Source organism: Tachysurus fulvidraco, chromosome 8 (assembly GCF_022655615.1).
Source record: "Tachysurus fulvidraco isolate hzauxx_2018 chromosome 8, HZAU_PFXX_2.0, whole genome shotgun sequence".
In the NCBI taxonomy this organism is placed as follows: Eukaryota; Metazoa; Chordata; class Actinopteri; order Siluriformes; family Bagridae; genus Tachysurus; species Tachysurus fulvidraco.
The window spans coordinates 5,188,177-5,209,432 of NC_062525.1; the positions used below are offsets into that span (position 1 = coordinate 5,188,177).

Below are 21,256 nucleotides of genomic sequence, written 5' to 3' on the forward strand. Positions count from 1 at the left end.
TAAATAGTTATTTATAATCTTACTCTCCAGTGTCACCTAAATGATGAGGTTCACTATAAAGTCTGTTTCCTCCCATGGCTTCTTCCTCATGTCATCTCAAGTTTTTCCTTGCCATCACTGCGTCTGGCTTTAATTTTTTTTAATTGTACATTTTTATATTTCCGTAAAGCTGTTTTAAGACAATGTCCTATGTTAAAGGCTCGATACAAATAAATCTGAATTTAACTGAATAATCTTATTCGCGTCATCTATCAGTGGGTTTAAAGTGCGGGTTTGCACACACACACACATACATACACACACATAAAGTGGTGTGAAAAAGTGTTGGCCCCCTTCCTGATTTTATATTTTTCTGCATGTTTGTCACACTTTAATGTTTCAGATTATCAAACAAATTTATATATTAGTCAAAGATAACAAAAATAAACACAACATGCAGTTTTGAAATGAAGGTTTTTATTATTAAGGGAAAACTAACCTTCAAACCTTCTTTGCCTTGTGTGGAAAGTGTTTGCCCGAGGAGTGGCCGGCCGACCAAAATTACCCCAAGTGCGCAGTGACGACTCATCCAAGAGGTCACAAAAGACCCTACAGCAACATCCAAAGAACTGCAGGCCTCACCTGCCTCAGTTAAGGTCAATGTTCATGACTCCACCATAAGAAAGAGATTGGGCAAAAATGGCCTGCATGGCAGAGTTCCAAGATGAAAACCAATGCTGAGAAAAAAGAACATAAAGGCTCGTCTCAGATTTGCCAAAAAACATCATGATGATGCCCAAGACTTTTGGGAAAATACTCTGTGGACTGATGAGACAAAACTTAAACTTTTTGGAGGGTGTGTGTCCCATTACATTCATGCTCGAAAACCCTCCTGTGTGGTTGAATTACAACAATTCTGCAAAGATGAGTGGACCAAAATTTCCTCCACAGTGCTGGAACAGACTCGTTGCAAGTTATCACAAATGCTTGATTACAGTTCTTGCTGCTAAGGTCGGCCCAACCAGTTATTAGGTTCAGGGGGCAAACACTCTTTCACACAGGACCATTTGTAGGTTTGGATTTTGTTTTCCCTTAATAATACTTGTGTTACTTGTGTGTACTTGTGTTATCAAAAGTCAGGAAGGGGGCCAACACTTTTTCACACCACTGTATACACACACACACACACACACACACACACAAAGTATAGTTTAGATAGCATACTATAGTTTACAGAGACAAAGAGAGAGATATTTTACTACGTTTTACTGTGTGAATTGTGTGCAGTTTAATTCTAATACACATTTACCTTTATTAAATAAATTTTTTTCCAAACATCCATAAAAAGTCCAGACTTCAGGACATATTCAGGACCCACACTTCTGAACAGCATTAACAATAAGTATTAGTGATAACGTTTCGTGTCCATATTGCCAGAGCAGTGTTTGGTGCAGTTCTTTTCAGATCGAGTAAAGCTTAAGCTGTTCCTCCATGTCTTTTTCCGTCACCTCTCCAAACGTGTCCTGGTTTTCCTTAAGCAGCTTGAAGATTGCGGCGAGCTGCTCCTGCTGAACCCTGAAACGAAGACGTTTAAGAATCATGTAGAAAGATGAGAAATGGACAGTGCAGTAAAGTTTGTGTCAGATTTGTCATTGTTTACACAATCACCTGTTTTAATAATTTCCTGCTTACAATGGGGTGTGTTTGCTTATTCTGTTATTTGGTTTGCTAAAGCTTACAGAGAGAGACAGAGACAGATATATATATATATATATATATATATGTGTCTTTCTCTGCCTCTGTCTCATATATATATATATAAAGAGAGAGAGAGAGAGGGAGATTTACCTCTGTTCTTCCTCCAGCTCTTCTTTACTCATCATTTTCTCAAGCTGGCTCGTCCGCAACATACCGGGCATGTACTTTAGAGCCTGATCCTCATTATCCTTCCTGTTTCCTGTCACACACACACACGCACACAGATTGATGACATGATTGGCATATTTTTGCTTTCACAATTTCAATTGGCCACTCGGTGGCACAAAACTAAGGGCCCCAGAACAATCATTAACATTTATCATTAAATTAATCATCAAAGTCTTCATTCGTCCTCGGATAAATTAGTACTGTTTTGTTTAAATTTTAGGACCAACTAAAAATAGACTAATAAGTAAGTAAGTAAGTAAGTAAGTAAGTAAGTAAGTAAGTAAGTAAGTAAGTAAATAAATAAATAAAAACAATAGTGCATGCATTTATTTTTATTCACAAAGTGACCAGTACTTTTGGTTTAAATCTAGAATATTGACAATTATTTTGAGCACTAAACAGATTATTTAATTATTAAGATCATGAGGTGTAGCATGTTGGGGGAAAAGTCCTGTTCAACCTGTTCAGGAACATTAGATTAGATTAGATTAGATTCAACTTTATTGCCATTACACATGTATTGTACAAGTACAAGGCAAAGAAATGCAGTTTAGTTCTTACCAGAGTGCAATAGCAGCAAGTGCAGGATATACAGTTTGTACAAGAGTTAAATAAGTTAAATTATTGGTAATATGGACGTGATTTACAGATGTGTGTGTACTATGAACATAATATACAGATTTACAGAAGGATATGTGCTGTAACAAAATATATGGCTATTACTATAAACAGTCATTTACAGATGTGTATGTTTTATGAACATAATATACAGATGATATATATATGTGCTATGATTATAATATACAGATGATATATATGTGCTATGAATATAATATACAGATGTCTATTACTACAAACTAAAATTTACAGAAGGGTATGTGCTATAAACAAAATATAGTTATTACTATAACCGAAATATACAGGGGGATATGTACTATTAACATAATATACTATATTGCTATTACTATAGAGCCACTATGGAGCCAGGCCCGGGGTTGGGGCTCGCATGCGAGCGTCTGGTGGCCGGGTCTTACCCCACGGGGCCCGGCCGGGCTCCACCTGCAGGAGAAACCGTAAGGGGCTGGTGCAATGTGGATTGGGTGGCAGTCAAAGGCGGGAGCCTCGGCGACCCAATCTCCGGACACGGAATCTGACTCTAGGGACATGGAATGTCACCTCGCTGGGGGGGAAGGAGCCTGAGGTGTCCTCTGGAGTTGCCCGCGGTGAGAGGCAGCGGGCTGGTGTGGGCTTGCTCATAGCCCCCCAGCTCAGCAGCCATGTGTTGGAGTTTACCCCGGTGAACGAGAGGGTCGTTTCCCTGCGCCTTCGGGTCGGGTGAGAGGTCTCTCACTGTTATTTGTGCTTATGGGCCAAATGGCAGTGTTGAGTACCCGACCTTCTTGGCGTCTCTGGGAGGGGTGCTAGAAAGTGCCCCGACTGGGGACTCCGTCGTTCTACTGGGGGACTTCAATGCTCACGTGGGCAGCGACAGTGACACCTGGAGGGGCGTGATTGGGAGGAACGGCCCCCCCGAACTGAACCCGAGTGGTGTTCTGTTATTGGACTTCTGTGCTAGTCACAGTTTGTCCATAACAAACACCATGTTCAAGCATAAGGGTGTCCATCAGTACACATGGCACCAGGACACCCTAGGTCGAAAGTCGATGATCGACTTTGTGGTTGTTTCATCTGACCTCCGGCCGTATGTCTTGGACACTCGGGTAAAGAGAGGGGCGGAGCTGTCAACTGATCACCACCTCGTGGTGAGTTGGGTCCGATGGCAGGGGAGGAGGGAGACTGGGCAGACCCAAACGTACTGTGAGGGTCCGCTGGGAACGTTTGGCAGAGTCTCCTGTCAGAGAGATCTTAAACTCTCACCTCCGGCAGAGCTTCAACCAGATCCCGAGGGAGGTTGGAGACATTGAGTCCGAGTGGACCATGTTCTCCACCTCCATTGTCGATGCAGCCGCACGGAGCTGTGGCCATAAGGTCTCCGGTGCCTGTCGTGGCGGCAATCCCCGAACCCGGTGGTGGACACCGGAAGTAAGGGATGCTGTTAAGCTGAAGAAGGAGTCCTATCGAGCCTGGTTGGCTCGGGGGACTCCGAAGGCAGCTGATAGTTACCGGAGGGCCAAGCGAGCTTCAGCCCGGGTGGTTGCAGAGGCAAAAACTCGGGTCTGGGAGGAGTTCGGTGAGGTTATGGAGAAGGACTATCAGTTGGCCGTGAAGAAATTCTGGCAAACCGTCCAGCATCTCAGGAGGGGGACGCAGTGCCCTGCTCACACTGTATACAGTGGGAGTGGGAATCTGCTGACTTTGACTGGTGACATCGTCGGACGGTGGAAGGAGTACTTCGAGGATCTCCTCAACCCCACCAACATGTCTTCCATTGAGGAAGCAGAGGCGGAGGCCTCGGTTGTGGACTCGTTGATCCCCCAAGCTGAGGTCACTGAGGTAGTTGAGAAGCTCCTCAGTGGCAAGGCACCGGGGGTGGATGAGATCCGCACTAAGTACCTTAAGTCTCTGGATGTTGTGGGGCTGTCTTGGCTGACACGCCTCTGCAACATCGCGTGGCGGTTGGGGACAGTGCCTCTGGACTAGCAGACTGGGGTGGTGGTCCCTCTGTTTAAGAAGGGGGACCGGAGGGTGTGTTCCAACTATAGGGGGATCACACTCCTCAGCCTTCCTGGAAAAGTCTATGCCAGGGTACTGGAGAGGAGAATTCGGCCGATAGTCGAACCTTGGATTCAGGAGGAACAATGCGGGTTTCGTCCTGGTCGTGGAACACTGGACCATCTCTATACCCTCACCAGGTTGCTGGAGGGTTCATGGGAGTTTGCCCAACTAGTCCACATGTATTTTGTGGATCTGGAGAAGGCATTTGACTGTGTCCCTCGTGATGACCTGTGGGGGGTGCTCTGGGAGTATGGGGTCCGGGGCCCTCTGTTAAGGGCTGTCCGGTCTCTATATGACCGGAGCAGGAATTTGGTTCGCATTGCCGGGTGTAAGTCAGACTCGTTCCCGGTGCATGTTGGACTCCGGCAGGGCTGCCCTTTGTCACCGGTCCTGTTCATTATTTATGTGGACAGGATTTCTAGGCGCAGTCGGGGGCCGGAGGGAGTCAGGTTTGGGGACCACAGGATTTCATCTCTGCTTTTTGCAGATGATGTTGTCCTGTTGGCTTCTTCAAATCAGGACCTTCAGCATGCACTGGGACGGTTTGCAGCCGAGTGTGAAGCGGCAGGGATGAGAATCAGCACCTCCAAGTCCAAGGCCATGGTTCTCAGCCGGAAAAGGGTGGCTTGCCCTCTTCAGGTTGGTGGAGAGTTCCTGCCTCAAGTGGAGGAGTTTAAGTATCTTGGGGTCCTGTTCACGAGTGAGGGAAGGATGGAGCGGGAGATCGACAGGCGGATCGATGTATCTTCTGCAGTGATGCGATCGATATACCGATCTGTTGTGGTGAAGAAAGAGCTGAGCCGCAAGGCGAAGCTCTCTATTTACCAGTCGATCCACGTTCCTACCCTCACCTATGGTCATGAGCTTTGGGTCATGACCGAAAGGACAAGATCCCGGATACAGGCGGCCGAAATGAGTTTCCTCCGCAGGGTGGCTGGGCGCACACTTAGAGATAGGGTGAGGAGCTCAGTCACTCTGGAGGAGCTCAGAGTAGAGCCGCTGCTCCTCCACATTGAGAGGGGTCAGCTGAGGTGGCTCGGGCATCTGTTTCGGATGCCTCCTGGACGCCTCCCTGGGGAGGTGTTCCGGGCATGTCCAACTGGGAGGATGCCCCGGGGAAGACCTAGGACACGCTGGAGGGACTATGTCTCTCGGCTGGCCTGGGAACGCCTCGGTATTCCCCCAGAAGAGCTGGAGGAAGTGTCTGGGGAGAGGGAAGTCTGAGCATCCCTGCTTAGACTGCTACCCCCGCGACCCGGCCCCGGATAACCGGTAGAAAATGGATGGATGGATGGATGGATGCTGTTACTATGGACCTTATTTAAAAATGGACCTTATTTAAAAAATTGTGCACATATTGACCCCATGACATCTACCTAGCAACCATTTATTAAAGAATACAAGCAAAATAAAGGTGTATATTTCCCTATAAATCCTGTACAGCTTGTGTACCAGGACACGGTCTTCATAAAACTACTTGAAATTGATCTGACAGGTAAATATGCAGTAGGAGGTTCTGGAACCGATCCAGACACTGTGTTGGTTTTTATACTCTGGCCATTATGTACATCATTTATTTACAGTTAAATATGTGGCACAGTCTACACAAACCAAGTGTAGATATGATTGTATCTTCTAAATGACAAATTAACAGATTATAGTGTTCTTGTGCTTTTGGAAGACTTTTATAGTAATACTTAAAAAAAAAAAAAAACACATTCTCGAAGTCTAAGAGCAGGTTAAGGTGACGACGGTGGTATTGAGACTTATCTCGGCATCACAATGTACACATCTAGCTTTTAGGCTTTAATCCTCTTTAAACCTATTATTAACGGCAGGTGTCAAAGTATTTGTACAGCACAACAGACACAGTCACAAAGCTGCGGATATACTGTACAGAAATCTGCATCACAATGTACACATCTAGCTTTTAGGCTTTAATCCTCTTTAAACCTATTATTAACGGCAGGTGTCAAAGTATTTGTACAGCACAACAGACACAGTCACAAAGCTGCGGATATACTGTACAGAAATCTGCATCACAATGTACACATCTAGCTTTTAGGCTTTAATCCTCTTTAAACCTATTTTTAACGGCAGGTGTCAAAGCCAGTTTTTTCGGTTAGGCTGCATTCGTGTTGAACCAGAGAGAAGGTGTTTCAGCAACAACTTATCATTTCTTCATCTGTCCATTTCCATGTAAAGTATATATAAATGGACGAGAAAAACGTCAAAGGGGAAAAAAAAGGAAAGAAAACGGCTTCCGCTACAGGAAATGCAGTTATAGGTAGTTAAAAAAAATATTGAAAAAAAAATTACAAGAATTAAAAACATCATAGTCTCATTTTAGTCTTATTAATACCAGTTGGTTATCTGATTGCGTGCAAACCCCACCCCACCAACCCCATACAGTGGCATTGCAGGGCTTTAGAGGGCTTAAGCCCGTCATGTACTGTCAAATGTCAATTTTTTTTAAAGACTGAAAGCATTTTACACCACAAATAAAGTACTTATGGGCTTATTATTTATATATATATATAATAAGCATATATATATACATATATATATATATATATATATATATATATATATATATATATACACACACACACATTGGAAAATCAAATATATATTACAAAACTATATATATGTATGTATATAAGCCCATAAGTACTTTATTTGTGGTGTAAAATGTTTTCAGTCTTTAAAAAAAACGGGTCAGTTGACAGTACATGACGGGCTTAAACCCTCTAAAAGTATATAATAATAATAATAATAATAATAAAATAATAATAATAATAATTCATTTTCTACCGCTTATCCGAACTACCTCGGGTCACAGGGAGCCTGTGCCTATCTCAGGCGTCATCGGGCATCAAGGCAGGATACACCCTGCACGGAGTGCCAACCCATCACAGGGCATACACACACACACTCTCATTCACTCACACATTCACACACTACGGACAATTTTCCAGAGATGCCAATCAACCCACCATGCATGTCTTTGGACCGGGGGAGGAAACCAGAGTACCTGGAGGAAACCCCCGAGGCACGGGGAGAACAAGCAAACTCCACACACACAAGGCGGAGGCGGGAATCGAACCCCCAACCCTGGAGGTGTGAGGCGAACGTGCTAACCACTAAGCCACCGTGTCCCCCATAATAGTAATAATAATAATTATATATACACACACACACACACAGCACAGTGCCACTTTATACACTATTTACACAACATTTACACTCATTTTATTTTTTTGATCTTTTATACTTTTTTGATATTCTTTATTCTTATACCAGACAGTTGCATAAAGCATTTTATTGCATATCTTACCCTGTATGTATGTGTATGTGAGAAATAAAATTTTATTTGATTTGTTATACATTTATTATTATTATTATTATTATTATTATTATTATTATTATTATTATTATTATTATTATATACTTTCAGAGGGCTTATTATTTTGTAATATATTAGATTTTCCAGTGTGTATGGGATCAAAGTCTTAGACTTCTTAGACTATGACTCACCAATAGTTGCATTATTTTTACCTCACCAACTCGTCCAATGAATAAATAAATAAATGAATGAATGACGACTGCCTACTGATCTTACTGTCATTACAACAAGGATTTTGTAAGTTAGTCCTAGCCACATATTGTGCAACTGTGCAACCTGGTGTAAACAGTGTGAGACAAGACAAATAGACAGTGCAAACAAAAAAATACAAAAAGACATTACACAAAAGACAATAAACAGAAACATTGCTACTGGAAAATCAAATATATATCCACGTGACCCGAGAAGTTCGGATAAGCGGTAGAAAATGAATGAATTATTATTATTATTATTATTATTATTATTATTATTATTATTATTATATACTTTTAGAGGGCTTAAGCCCGTCATGTACTGTATATATATATATACGTATATATATATATATATATATATATATATATATATATATATATATATATATATATATATATATATACGTATATATATATATATATATATATATATATATATATATACATACGTACTTTATTATATTTAATATAATTATGTCTCACACTGTTTACACCAGGTTTCACAGTTGCACAATATGTATCTAGGACGAACTTACTCTCTCTCTCTCTCTCTCTCTCTCTCTCTCTCTCTCTTTCTCTCTCTATATATATACAGATATATACGTGTATATATATGTATATATACATATATATATACATATATATATACATATATATATGTATATATATATATGCTTATTATATATATATATATATATATATATACAGATATATACGTGTATATATATGTATATATATATGCTTATTATATATATATATAAATAATAAGCCCATAAGTACTTCATATGTGGTGTAAAATGTTTTCAGTCTTTAAAAAAATTGACATTTTTCAGTACATGACGGGCTTAAGCCCTCTAAAGCCCTGCAATGCCACTGTATGGGTTTGGTGGGGGTGGGTGGGGTTTGCACACAATCAGATAACCAACTGGTATTAATAAGACTAAGATCAGATTATGATGTTTTTAATTCTTTTAATTTTTTTTTCAATATTTTTTAACTACCTATAACTGCATTTCCTGTAGCGGAAGCCATTTTCTTTCCTTTTTTTCCCCCTTTGACGTTTTTCTCATCCGTTTATATATACTTTACATGGAAATGGACAGATGAAGAAATGACAAGTTGTTGCTGAAACACCTTCTCTCTGGTTCAACACGAACGCAGCCTAACCGAAAAAACTGGCTTTGACACCTGCCGTTAATAATAAGTTTAAAGAGGATTAAAGCCTAAAAGCTAGATGTGTACATTGTGATGCAGATTTCTGTACAGTATATCCGCAGCTTTGTGACTGTGTCTGTTGTGCTGTACAAATACTGATCCTCTGTATTTTTTAATCATTTTTTCAGAACAAGTCTGAATGCTGAGAATGAATTGTCTAGCATCTACATTTCTTTTTAAATCCAATTTTTTTTAAAAAAAAACTATAGACTCATCTCTCATCCCAGAACCATTGGGACATTGCTAGAGTTGGAAGGGATCAAAGTCTTAGACTCCTTAGACTATGACTCACCAATAGTTGCATTATTTTTACCTCACCAACTCGTCCAATTAATAAATAAACAAATGAATGAATGACGACTTCCTACTGATCGTATACTAACAGTGCTATCTGCTGACTGGAAAGTCATGTCAAGTAGATTTTATTGTCATTACAACCATATATACCTGTTGCAGTACACAGTGAAATAAGACAATGTTTCTCCAGGATTGTGATGCTACATAACACAAAGACACAGCTAAGGATTTAGTAAGTTAGTCCTAGCCACATATTGTGCAACTGTGAAACCTGGTGTAAACAGTGTGAGACAAGACAAATAGACAGTGCAAACAAAAAAATACAGGAGTCTAAGATCCCTTCCAACTCTAGAAATGTCCCAATGGTTCTGGGATGAGAGATGAGTCTATAGTTAAAAAAAAAAAAAAAAAAGGATTTCAAAAGAAATGTAGATGCTAGACAATTCCTTCTCAGCATTCAGACTTGTTCTGAAAAAATGACCAAAAAATACCGAGGATCAGTATTTGTACAGCAATGTACAGGATGAGAAAAGCCGTCCTGAAGAGAAAAAACCTCTTCTCACACCAGATAAAGCGATTGTAAACATTTACTCTTCCACTTAAGTGTTATTGTGAAGTAAAACAGTACTACGTGTGTTGGAAGGGTGTTCAGTATGAGCAGATTCATCACATTAAACCTTTATTTCTTGGGTAAGAGAAGACAGAATCTGCATCACAAATCATCTGTTCTTCTGAAAATTTCCATTACAGACACTGTTCCTTCCAATCGAATTGGGCTCTAGATGGGATATCGTGGTCACGAGGTACACTGTCGTAAGGTGTGATCGAGAACTTGAGTGTTTCACACTTCGGGTCCTCAAGCCGAATATTCAATCACCATAACAACAAAGAAAACAGTCTGGATCTCTGATGTTCCATCGTTTGCTTTTGTGTCAGGAAACTAAACAGCCATCTCACACAGATAAGACTGGAAAAGATGCCCTGAGGTATCTGAGTGGGGAATTCAATGAGAGACAAAGATCACATCAAGCGCTTTAAACAATTCAGGCTTACTACGTCCTGCACATGCTGAATTTATCCACTCATGAGTCATGGATTCTGGCAAACAGGAACTGGAAGCCAAGTTTAAATCAGTGTACAGTGTGAAACTGTTAACTCCCTGTGGGTAAAGTATGGGCGTTGATAACCCAGGAATCTGTTTAGCCGAAGTTTACAATCACCTGAACGTGTAGTTGTGTAGGCCTAGTGTGTTGTGATGACTCTCCAGCACCATCTACTTTCAAAACCATGTAATCTCAACTTAGAATAATGCAACGCAAACATTTACAAGATGTTAAAAGCGCTCCACAAATAAAACTCGGACATCAATCGTTATTATAAAACTCAGACATTATTCATTATAACACACTTTGTTCTTTATAATAATTTATAGTCACACCCTCCAGTGTCACCGAAATTAGGATGAGGTTCACTTTTGGGTCTGGTTCCTCTCAAGGTTTCTTCCTCTTCCATCTAACGCCTCTTTTCCACCGGAAAGAACCGGGTGCTGGTTCAAAGTTGGTTCCACTAGCGAACCTTCTAAGAACCAGTTTGCCTTTCCACCGGCTAGAGAGCCATCACAGCGCTGAGTGTGACGTCACTGTATACGTGTCACGTGTCCCAGCAACGTTAGCGCAGCAGCGGCAAACACAAACACAACAACAATGGCGGATGTTGCTTTACTGTTAATGCTCATGGCTTTGCGAACCTACATTGGCAACGTGTACGTGCCGTTCCATGTAATCTGTATAAACGGCGGTTGTAATCGATAAAGTACATAACGTTATTTTATCGTTAACACAGAAAAAAATTAGCCTTAGCATGTAGCTACCTACTATCTGCTGATAATATATCAAGTAAAAGTGTATTAAACATTAGTATACTTAAGGTACATTATCAAATGCGCTAACCGTAGCCCCTCCCCCTGCTCCCGCCCCAAGCGGTTCTTAAGTCTAGACCAGCAACGTTTTGGTGCTACTTAAGAACCACTTTTCCTGGTTCGGAGCCGGTGCTTTGGCTGTCGAAACAGAAAGAACTGGTTCTAAATTAGGCTCTGGCTCCGAACCAGAACTGCCTCGGTGGAGAGGTGACTGTGGTGAGGAAAGTTTTTCCTCACACTTTCCTTTGACACAGTCACCTCAGATTTGTTCATTAGGGATAAATACAAACACATTTAACCCTTGTATGTTGTTCGGGTCTGTGGGACCCATATTCATAAACATCAATAGTTTTGAAAAACTTTGCTTGCTTGTAAATTTGTTGATTTTTTCCCACTCATAACTTGATTAAATTTGATTTTCTTTTTTTTTTATTACATTTTATTAAAAAACAACAAAAAATGAGTCGCGCTTTAATTAAGAAATGTGATGTGATAAAGGTAAAGGGCAAATATTAACCATATATGCTGTTTATATTGCTTGTAATTGGGATGAAGTAAACATCGGTAGAGTATTTTAACATCAAATTTTTTATTTTGTTGAATTAAAAACCTTAAAATACAGCAGGTCAAATAGACCCACGAACACTGGCTGAGTAACAAAAATACGAACAACATACAAGGGTTAAATATAATTCTAAGTCTAAGTCTGAGCTATCTGTGCTACATTTCTTATGTTCTGTGAAGCTGCATTGAGACAATGTCCATTGTGGAAAACACTATAGAAATAAAATTGAATTGATTTCAGTCCTATGGGTTTGCAGTAACTAAGTCTGACATTGATATTACTCAGAATCGGCCAAATTTCCTTTTGTAAGTATTCTGCACTTTAAAGAAAAAGTCATGTCTATCATCTTAAGGATTTTTTTTTTTCAGTTTATAAAAATATAATAATAATAACAATAATAACAATAATAACAATAATAATAATGGTATACAGGTGGTGTTCTTTTTTTAATAAAATGTCTACATGCTTGTAATATAAAAATCAAATGTACTGCAGTGGAGACTGAACGCTCGCTGGTCTGTTATTTAGTGATGAAGATGATTCTTTTGATTTCCTCTTCTTCATTAGCAATAATTCAGACAAACCTTTGACAATACGGCTGTAAAGATTAAAGGAAAATGATGTTTCGAATGCAACTAATCAAACGATGGGAAACGCCTGAAGGTGACCGATCGGCTTTCGGAGAAATAACTGCTGTTAATCAGCAGGGTATCGAGAAGGTGAAAATGCAAATGTCTCACAGGTGTGAAAATGTGCTCAGGAGGAAAAGCGCAAGGATTACTCACCATAGCGACAGCTGACTTTAGACCGAAGTTTCCCTTTAACTCATCCACTGCATCCCTGTATTTAAATGTACAGTATGGACCTGAAGTTTTATGTATTCTGAAATGTTTTTCTTCTCACATCATAGGTAACAAAAGGTTAGGTTAGGTGTGTTTAACGTAGTCTCCTTGGCTTTCCCTTTGTTCCTCTGACCTCTCACTGATTTGTTTTGTTTTTCACACCATTGTGTGAACCTCTAGAGACCGTGGTGTATGAAAATCCCAGGCGGCAAAACACCTCACTTCACTTCAGCAGCCACACCACTGTCAAAAATCACCGAGTTCACATTTTTTGGTGTTTCTGATGACTAATGAATCACATTTGATCAAAACAACATCTTACCAAAACTACGTCTACGAGACTGTGAGATTGGGAGAATCACGAGGTGGATTTCAGCGTGTCAGTGAATAATACAGAGCTAAAAATATTGAGCTCCTGTTTCCAGACACTCATTAATTAAACTCTAAGGTTGAGGTAACTCTAAGCTCCGTGGTGCTCATATAGAGCTTTCACGAGACCTTGAGACTTTTTCAATCTGGACACGTTCGCTGTGGTCCGAATCTGAGTGTGTTCGTTCCCGCCGCTCGTCTCACTTGACCCTATCAATCCCCGGTGCATTTGTGTTTATCTTGGGTCAAAACAAACTTTAAATGATCAAGTGTGTGTGCCCTGCGATGGGTTGGCACTCCATCCAGTGTGTATCCTGCCTTGATGCCCGATGACGCCTGAGATCTGAGGCTTCCCGTGACCCGAGGTAGTTCGGATAAGCGGTAGAAAATGAGTGAATGAATTAATGTGAAAACTTGGAAAAACTTGGCAATAAAGACCGTTCTGATTCTGATATTTTGGTGCTTTGAATATTATGATGAGCATTAAGGCATCTCACATTGTGTTTAGTCCCACAATGTTCCCATGTCGCTCATGCTACACGTGTGTTGTGGAAACTAATGACGTCGTCATCGGACTAAAACACGGGCCGAACTCACACCACCTCCTACAGGTAGTCTCAGGTTTGGTACCATGTTGTGCTTCCCAGCTTTTCTGACAAGAACCACTGGTGTGAAGGATTTCTTATTCACCTGAGAGTGTGTGTGAAGACTCGTCGTTCTCTGACTCGTCTCGTTCACACTGATCCCCAACACTCTCTTGCTGGTTCGACGTGCATGGCTCATCCTGCAGCTCTTCAGTCATCTGTGCTGTACATTCAGATTTAGATTCAGATTCAGGATGAGGTTCGGTGAGTCCAGCGGGTGCTTCCTGAGACAAATCATACGTTCGTATTTCAGAAAAACGTGAAAAAAAAAAAAAAACGTTGAACAGGAAGATCATTTTGTGTAGAAAAATCAGTTTTTTAATTATTTTTTTCTCTCCATATTTTTAGACAATGGTTTATGTTACAAGGTACAAAATTATCAGTGATTAGGATGCCTTTAATAATAATAGCAATAATAGCAATAATAATAATAATAATAATAATAATAATAATAATATCAGCAAATGAAAAACTAATTTTTAAATGGACATTTAACAGAGTTTAAGGAAGTGAGTTTTATTATCCAGGGTGTGACACCGTCTTTTCCAGACTGACTGTAAAATGCATCACGAGTACAATAAACAGACACTTTTAAAATGTTAGTGGTCAAATATCCGGTATGCAAACACTTTTTATTAAATGACTCTGTGCATATGCACGTTATAAACACTACATAAACACTATCCTACCGTGGCGCTCGCGCCCTCCTCGTGCTCTGTGCAGGCTGTTCTTGTGGCTGTTTTTAGCGAAACTCCTTTTCTTCTAAATAAAACAGCTGTGAGAAAACCAGCGAGGGTCGTGAAAGCGACAGAAAGCAAGAGGAACCACGCATCCATAGCTTTTTTTTGGCTCGATCCGCTACCTACAACAATAAACAACAAACTATAGCTCGGGATCAAATCCTAAATCCCACCAGGCGTTTGTGTGCATCATTAAAACGCGGAGTTGCGCAGACTCAGTACTGTCGCCGTGAAAAAATAAAATGAACAGCAGATTTTAATTTCTCTCTCTCTCTCTCTCTCTCTATATATATATATATATATATATATATATATATATATATATATATTTTACAAATAACAACATTGAAGACACGAAGAACGTAATATAAATAACAAGCTATGTATTAAGCTGTAGCCTTGTGAAGAAATGGCTGAAAATAGACTTCCGGTGCATAATTGATCGGATAAAGGCTGTGATTTTAAAGGAGATGCGAAACAAAACAAAAAATCTTATAAAAATAAAAATCAAGACAGCAAAATGTCAAATTAAATATAAACTCACAATTAAAAGTCCATTACACAATTATAACCGTTCATATAAATTTAATTTCATTAAATAAATAAAACTTATTTACTTTATAAAGAAATTAAACTGAATAAAGGCAAATTTACCAATTTTTTTTTACATATTAAATGTGCAAGAACATTTCAGGCTATTTTTGATCCATAGGCATTTTGTTTGACAATCTTTGCTGCAATTGTTTTTATTAATCGTTTAAATAAATTGTGACGTCAAACCGCTTCAGTGCAAATGTTTATTTTCAATAAGCTATTTGAGTCAAATTAGTTTCTGTTGGAAAAATTACACACAGTATATTAAACATATACGATCCCTAACCTCTTTTACCAAAATTCCTTTTCTGCACCAAATATTTAAGAATTTAAATAGTTTATCATTTTAAACCTGCACAGAGGGAAGATTACAACAACACAAGAAAATAAAAGATAACCCTATACGGTCAAAACATTTTCTCCTGGAAGTCTATTTAGTCTTCATTCTGCAAGGAACTTTATTTTAAAACAAATGAATGCCTCATGGTGAAACTACAGAAAAGTTAACTAAAAATTAACGTAATGCAAAACCATCTCAGGCGTGTTACAGTATAAACCATCCTAGAATCTTGGGGGCTTTATAACAAGATTCCACATGTTGGCACGGCGACTCTTCAGACAAACGCTTTAGACCAGCTGCTAAATGAACACGTTCGCAGAATCAAGACACGCACGCTTAAGCTTTAACACAAAAAATGTTTATTAGCATTCACATGGATCTTACAGCCGTGTATGTTTCCAGAGAACAAATGCTGCCATTGAAAACGTGATAATGTTGGTGCACTACCTCCCACTGCGTAAATTAATCGAACGAAAGGTTTGCAGGAAGGACCCACGCAGGTCATTCTGCTGCAGCTTTTAAAACCGTCAAATCAAGGGTGTTACACGGGAGCAATCAGGAGAATACTGGAAACAGCCAAGCACTCTGCACTGCAACACGCCACCTTAACAGCTAACCAGCAATACTCAACTGCTGCGCAACTGCGCCTAGTGCACAAAAGATACAAGGGAGAGCATTAGAAAAATCACAGACTTGCCAAATTAGAAGGTTGTTAAAAAAAAAAAAAAGAAAGAAAAAAAAAGGAAATCCGAATGCAACAGGTAGAGAACGGAGTTTTTACATGAAATGTCCAATTTCTTAATCACTTGCATGTGTTAGGGTTAAACATCTGGCCAGAGGTTACATACAGAGTTGAAAAAAAAAAAAAAATCAGCTTTATTACATTACAGACTTGAATACACACTGCATTAAAGAAAAAAGACGTAATGGATTGAATAAAATGAACTTACTTTATTGGCTGGAAGATTACTTACATGAAGTACTAAACAAATGCACAAACTAGCAAAAAAAAAAAAAATGAAGAAAATCTTTCCACCTAAGAATTTCACTTAAGCGCAAATATTAAATTCAATGATCACACTTCAAAATACGATACAGAAAATTCTGGTCAACTGAACAAAGGCAAAAAAAAAAAGCTAAAAAGATGTAGACCAAGTGTTTGCAACAACCTTTTGGTCTGATAAGGTGAATTTAGAAATCCTCAGATGGACTTTTCCTTTCGATGTGATCCTCCGAAATGAAGACTCATTCATCTGACATCATCTAGGAAAGAAAAAAGTCAGTGAGTTTTGAAGAATTTAAGAGAGTATTAATTATACAAGCTTCTGTTTGCTTGTATAGTTCCTACATTTCCATAAAAGCAGCCATCACTTAACTAAGCACTACAGGCCACCTTCAACTTTGTTTAAAAGAAAGAAAAAAATCCTGTGATTACAAAACATCAAACCTTACATTCCTTTTTTTTGTGAGCAACAGTATTTGTAGAGTTGCTCAGTTGTCAAGTTATTTACCCTAAATTGGTGTTGAGCAACCTCAACGAATGAGGAAAAACCTGGGGGTAGGGGATGCGTTTCTGAAAGCAACTTTAAGACGTCAGCAAAAGAAAACAAATGAAGTTATTTTTAAAGAAATCGTGTGTCACTTCTGACTCCTTACACGAGCTTTGAGAAAGCATCCCTCTCTCTGTCCTGCTTTCGTCTATGGGCGTGTGACAAGGAAGATGGAAAAAAGGCCTCGGTCCGTCGTCCTGCGAACGTACCTCAACACCACCTCAACACTCATTGAGACCGACCTGCTCCATAGCAACCGCCAAGCAGCAGCAGGCAGCCAACGGTCGGATCACACACTAACTGCTCTCAAACTGCCCCCAAACTCCTCTTTTGCATACGGGAATCAGCAGCTTGGAGGAAAGAATTCCACATTAAGGTAAAATGTTTACCACCCAGAATCTATTGGTTGCAAATAAAGAAATACTTACGGTTTTACCTGTCGTGGCTTCCAAACCGGGTTCTGGTTGTGCCTCTTATTTATTTATTACACAGTCATACATGTCCTAACGCCATTGCCGACGGCAAAGCACTAATCCGACACCTGCGTAATATCGCAATCTCTTTATGAAAAAAATAAATAAAAAAAAAAAACCTTTCCTGTAACTGCTGATATATTTGGGTTCTTGTCCTTTGCATATGATTTTCTTTACAAGAAAACAGACTATGTAAAATAAATGACATCATTTAAGCTTCTTTCCTGTAATACCATAGTTCTCCAGGTCTACAAATTATTTTGTTTCCCAGAAATATCCAAGAACCCCATTTTAGATTAGAGCATCAATGTGCCACATGTCATTGTTTAAAGCCATTTTGTAATGGGCTTGTATTAAGAGTGTGTGTGTGTGTGTGTGTGTGTGTGTGTGTTATTGTAGTAGTTTTAAGCTAGTTGTGTAAATATGTTTGAGGCTTAACAAAAAAAAGAGAATAAAGCATAATAAACAACAGTAACAGACCCAGAGGTCACTGTCCTGGGACTGGGTTTTTACCTGTACTCAGGCTCACGACTCTGTTCCGTTGGCCTCAGGGGATTTAGGTCTGCTCCTGCTCCTGGACCGGGACTTGGATTTAGACGCTCTGTTGGAGCGCGGACTGCGACTCCTGGAAGGAGACTTGGTCTTAGATCTGGATCGGGACCTGGAGGGAGATTTGGATTTGCTCCTGCGGGGTGTGCGGCTCTTAGACCGGGAGCGGGACCGAGAGTAGGACCTGGACCTGGAGCGGCTGTAGCGGGACCTGCTTCTGGAGCGAGAGCGGCTCCTGCTGCGGGACCTGCTGTGTCTCCTGCGCCGGGGACTGCGACTGGAACACAAATAACGCGTCAACACAACATACAAACTGAACGGCGGGTAAAAAAAAAAAATGGCGCGAGAAACGTCCGGTGACGTTTGTATTCGACGTCACCGAACGTTCTTAAAATCGCTAAATATCTGTTTATTAATAATTACTATAAAACGTGTTTTTTCTACAACTCATCATGGTGTAATACTGACTAATTAGCTACTCATTTATTGTGTAGACAAACTAATGTGGCTCGGCCTTGTAGGCCGCAGTTGCACCGCGCTGGTAGTTTCCTTATAAGCGGCTAAACAACGCTCTATTTCGGTTCCCTTCCCCAGGAAACACCGAGGCTCGAATGTGCTTACCAGGCCTCGGCTGCACAAAATATGCACAAATATAAGCTAAAACATGCCGCAAACAAACATACTTTACACACGAGGAAAAAAAGAATAAGTTTTGTATGGATTTCAAATATGGCAGAGTTGTATAGATGGATTTCAAAAATGGCCCTGTATGGCCGAGTTCAACAGGTCGCCATTTGTAATCCGGCCTTAATCACGTTACCTGTCGCTCCCGACGGCGCCATGTTTGTGTCGTGTTTGTGTAGTGAGGACACCAACCTGCGACTCCTCCGTCCGTAGCCGCCATATCTGCGCGGAGGTCCTCCCCTGCGGCCGTAGTGCGAGTCTGGCGGCCGGCCGTAACGCGCCATCTGCACGCGGAGCTCCCGTCCGTCCAGGAGGGCGCCGTCCATGGCGTCCATCGCGTCCTCGGCGTCGCGCTTGTCGTGGAAGCGCACGAAAGCGAACCCGCGGCTCTCCTTGGTGTAGCGGTCCCTCGGGATGTACACGTCTCCAACGCGGCCGTACTTCTCGAACACACGCCGCAGAGTCTCGGGCGAGGTTCGGTACGTGAGATTGTCCACTTTCAGCGACGTCATGCCCTCGACATCGGGCGGCGGTCTACCGTAACTCATGTCTACAGCTCTGTACTCACCTGGTCACAGCAGAACGTGTAAAGAGAACACAATCGATAAGACTGGAAGGAAAGAAAGAAACGTTACTCAACGCACAACCGAACACGCCGCGTTGATAAACCTAAAATGGCGGCAGGTTCACTTCCGGGGACGGACTTCACACCAAGCGGAACTCTTTATTGCGTCATCGCTTCAGCTCCTGGTCATAATACTGTATTGTTTTGTTTGTTTTGTTTTGTTTTGTTTTTTTGCCATTTTATTACTTAAATTCTGAAAGTATTACATGCATATGAATTATATTTTTGTCCTAAACGTACATATTTAAAAAAAAAAAAAAAGTATTTGTTCCAAATTTGGCGTTTTGGTGAAATTTTGTGTTGTGTTTATTTTTTATGTTTTTGCTTTTAATTAATGCCTGATTAAAATAGCGATTAAATAAGTAACATAATTAAAATAAATGGACGAATATATACAACACAAGAAGACTGAATATTTTGTCTTAGAATAATACACAATATCATGTAATACCACTTCACCTCCGGGAGGTGGCGCAAATCCATCTTCACATGAATGTTATTGCCGTTGTGCTCATTATAATAAGTTATCATTTCTCTGGAAGCATCAAGCTTTATTTTTGTCACATATACATTACAGTGAAGTTCTTTCTATGTGTATATCCCAACACGGTGCCAAGTCTCAAACCCTGACCAACAACCCAGAGATTCAACTGCACAAACTACACCGATTACAGTATTCACAGGCACCTGTGTGACCGACATATTGTATAAGGCAAACAGATCACGAATAAAAACACGTAATTGTTGATACAGTGAAGCTTGCATGACATGCTGCATTTTTATTTTGTGTGTTGTTTCTTTGTTTTTGTTTTTGTAAATTTAAGAAAGAGAAAAACAAGTGGATGATGACAGAATGTTTATAGCTGAAAGAATCAGAATCAGGTTTATTTGTCTAAGTGTGTTGACACACACAAGGAATTTGGTTCCAGCTGTTTGTGACTCAAAAGTACAGAAATTAATAACACTATGCTATACAAGAAGATACAATACAGACTATACAAGACAATACAGACATAAATAACACTATACTATACAAGACAACTCCATACAAGACATTACAATACAGTGTATACAAGACAATACAGACATAAATAACACTATACTGTACAAGACAACTCCACCTGTCTATACAAGACAATACAGACATAAATAACACTATACTATACAAGACAACACAATACAGTCTATACAGGACAATATAGACATAACTAAATTTGTACGATATGCAGCAGCAGTAGTGTGTGTAACGTATACTGATGATGTGATGACTGACAGTTCTGATAATGCAGTACTTATAGATATGAAGCAGGGAATATAATTATGGTGAGTTGTTAATCAGGGTGATTGTCTGGGGAAAGAAATTGTTCTTGTGTCTGGCAGTTTTGGAAAACAGAGTTCTGTAGCGCCTGAGAGAAGGGAGGAGCTGGAATAAGTTGTGTCCAGGGTGTGAAGGGTCACTAGTAAACTTGTATATACCTCTGATAATGTAAGTGAAGTAACATAACAAACGTCTCACAACTTTTTCACAAGATTGTAAGCAGTGATAAATGAATATAAATGATGTTGTTTAATAAATAACAAATTAATCCCTGGCAATTTTTTTTGGTATAAAATGAATACAAAACCACAGGATTGGCTGTTAGAGTGACTCCGCTTTGCTTCATGCTCCA

General features: G+C 40.0%; 2 protein-coding genes across 8 annotated transcripts; both read right to left on the bottom strand.

Annotated features, from left to right (window-relative positions):
• Positions 1 to 1,230: 1,230 nt before the first annotated feature.
• On the bottom strand, positions 1,231 to 15,031 carry LOC113640958 (matrix-remodeling-associated protein 7-like). The gene is made up of 4 exons (XM_047817058.1): positions 14,721 to 15,031; positions 14,078 to 14,255; positions 1,828 to 1,936; positions 1,231 to 1,554 (listed from the first exon to the last, which is right to left on the bottom strand). The coding sequence occupies exons 1-4, from the start codon at positions 14,865 to 14,867 to the stop codon at positions 1,440 to 1,442; spliced, it is 549 nt and encodes a 182-aa protein (XP_047673014.1). The 5' UTR covers positions 14,868 to 15,031; the 3' UTR covers positions 1,231 to 1,439.
• Positions 15,032 to 16,047: 1,016 nt separating this feature from the next.
• On the bottom strand, positions 16,048 to 19,689 carry srsf2a (serine and arginine rich splicing factor 2a). Of its 7 annotated transcripts, XR_003442701.2 has the most exons (5): positions 19,154 to 19,689; positions 18,242 to 18,554; positions 17,362 to 17,605; positions 16,875 to 16,968; positions 16,048 to 16,352 (listed from the first exon to the last, which is right to left on the bottom strand). XR_003442701.2 is itself a non-coding variant. In XM_027160437.2 (3 exons), exons 1-2 carry the CDS (start codon positions 19,507 to 19,509, stop codon positions 18,254 to 18,256), a joined length of 657 nt encoding a protein of 218 aa, XP_027016238.1. In that variant the 5' UTR covers positions 19,510 to 19,689; the 3' UTR covers positions 16,048 to 17,605; positions 18,242 to 18,253. The 7 variants fall into 7 exon arrangements, 3 of the variants coding, with proteins under 3 accessions (XP_027016238.1, XP_027016239.1, XP_027016237.1); XR_003442699.2 differs by having other exon boundaries at positions 17,362 to 18,554; XR_003442700.2 differs by lacking the exon at positions 17,362 to 17,605 and having other exon boundaries at positions 19,154 to 19,687.
• Positions 19,690 to 21,256: the final 1,567 nt, after the last annotated feature.

What these genes read in the sequence shown, in the direction of transcription:
- LOC113640958 (XM_047817058.1), bottom strand. Translation starts at nt 14,867, where the DNA reads ATGGATGCGTGGTTCCTCTTGCTTTCTGTCGCTTTCACGACCCTCGCT. An exon ending in GTCTTCACACACACTCTCAG is followed by an intron (nt 1,937 to 14,077) that starts GTGAATAAGAAA and finishes TGTGTGTGACAG; the next exon opens with GAAACAGGAAGGATAATGAG. An exon ending in GAGCTGGAGGAAGAACAGAG is followed by an intron (nt 1,555 to 1,827) that starts GTAAATCTCCCT and finishes TCTTCGTTTCAG; the next exon opens with GGTTCAGCAGGAGCAGCTCG.
- srsf2a (XM_027160437.2), bottom strand. Translation starts at nt 19,509, where the DNA reads ATGAGTTACGGTAGACCGCCGCCCGATGTCGAGGGCATGACGTCGCTG. An exon ending in TACGGACGGAGGAGTCGCAG is followed by an intron (nt 18,555 to 19,153) that starts GTTGGTGTCCTC and finishes TTTGTGTTCCAG; the next exon opens with TCGCAGTCCCCGGCGCAGGA.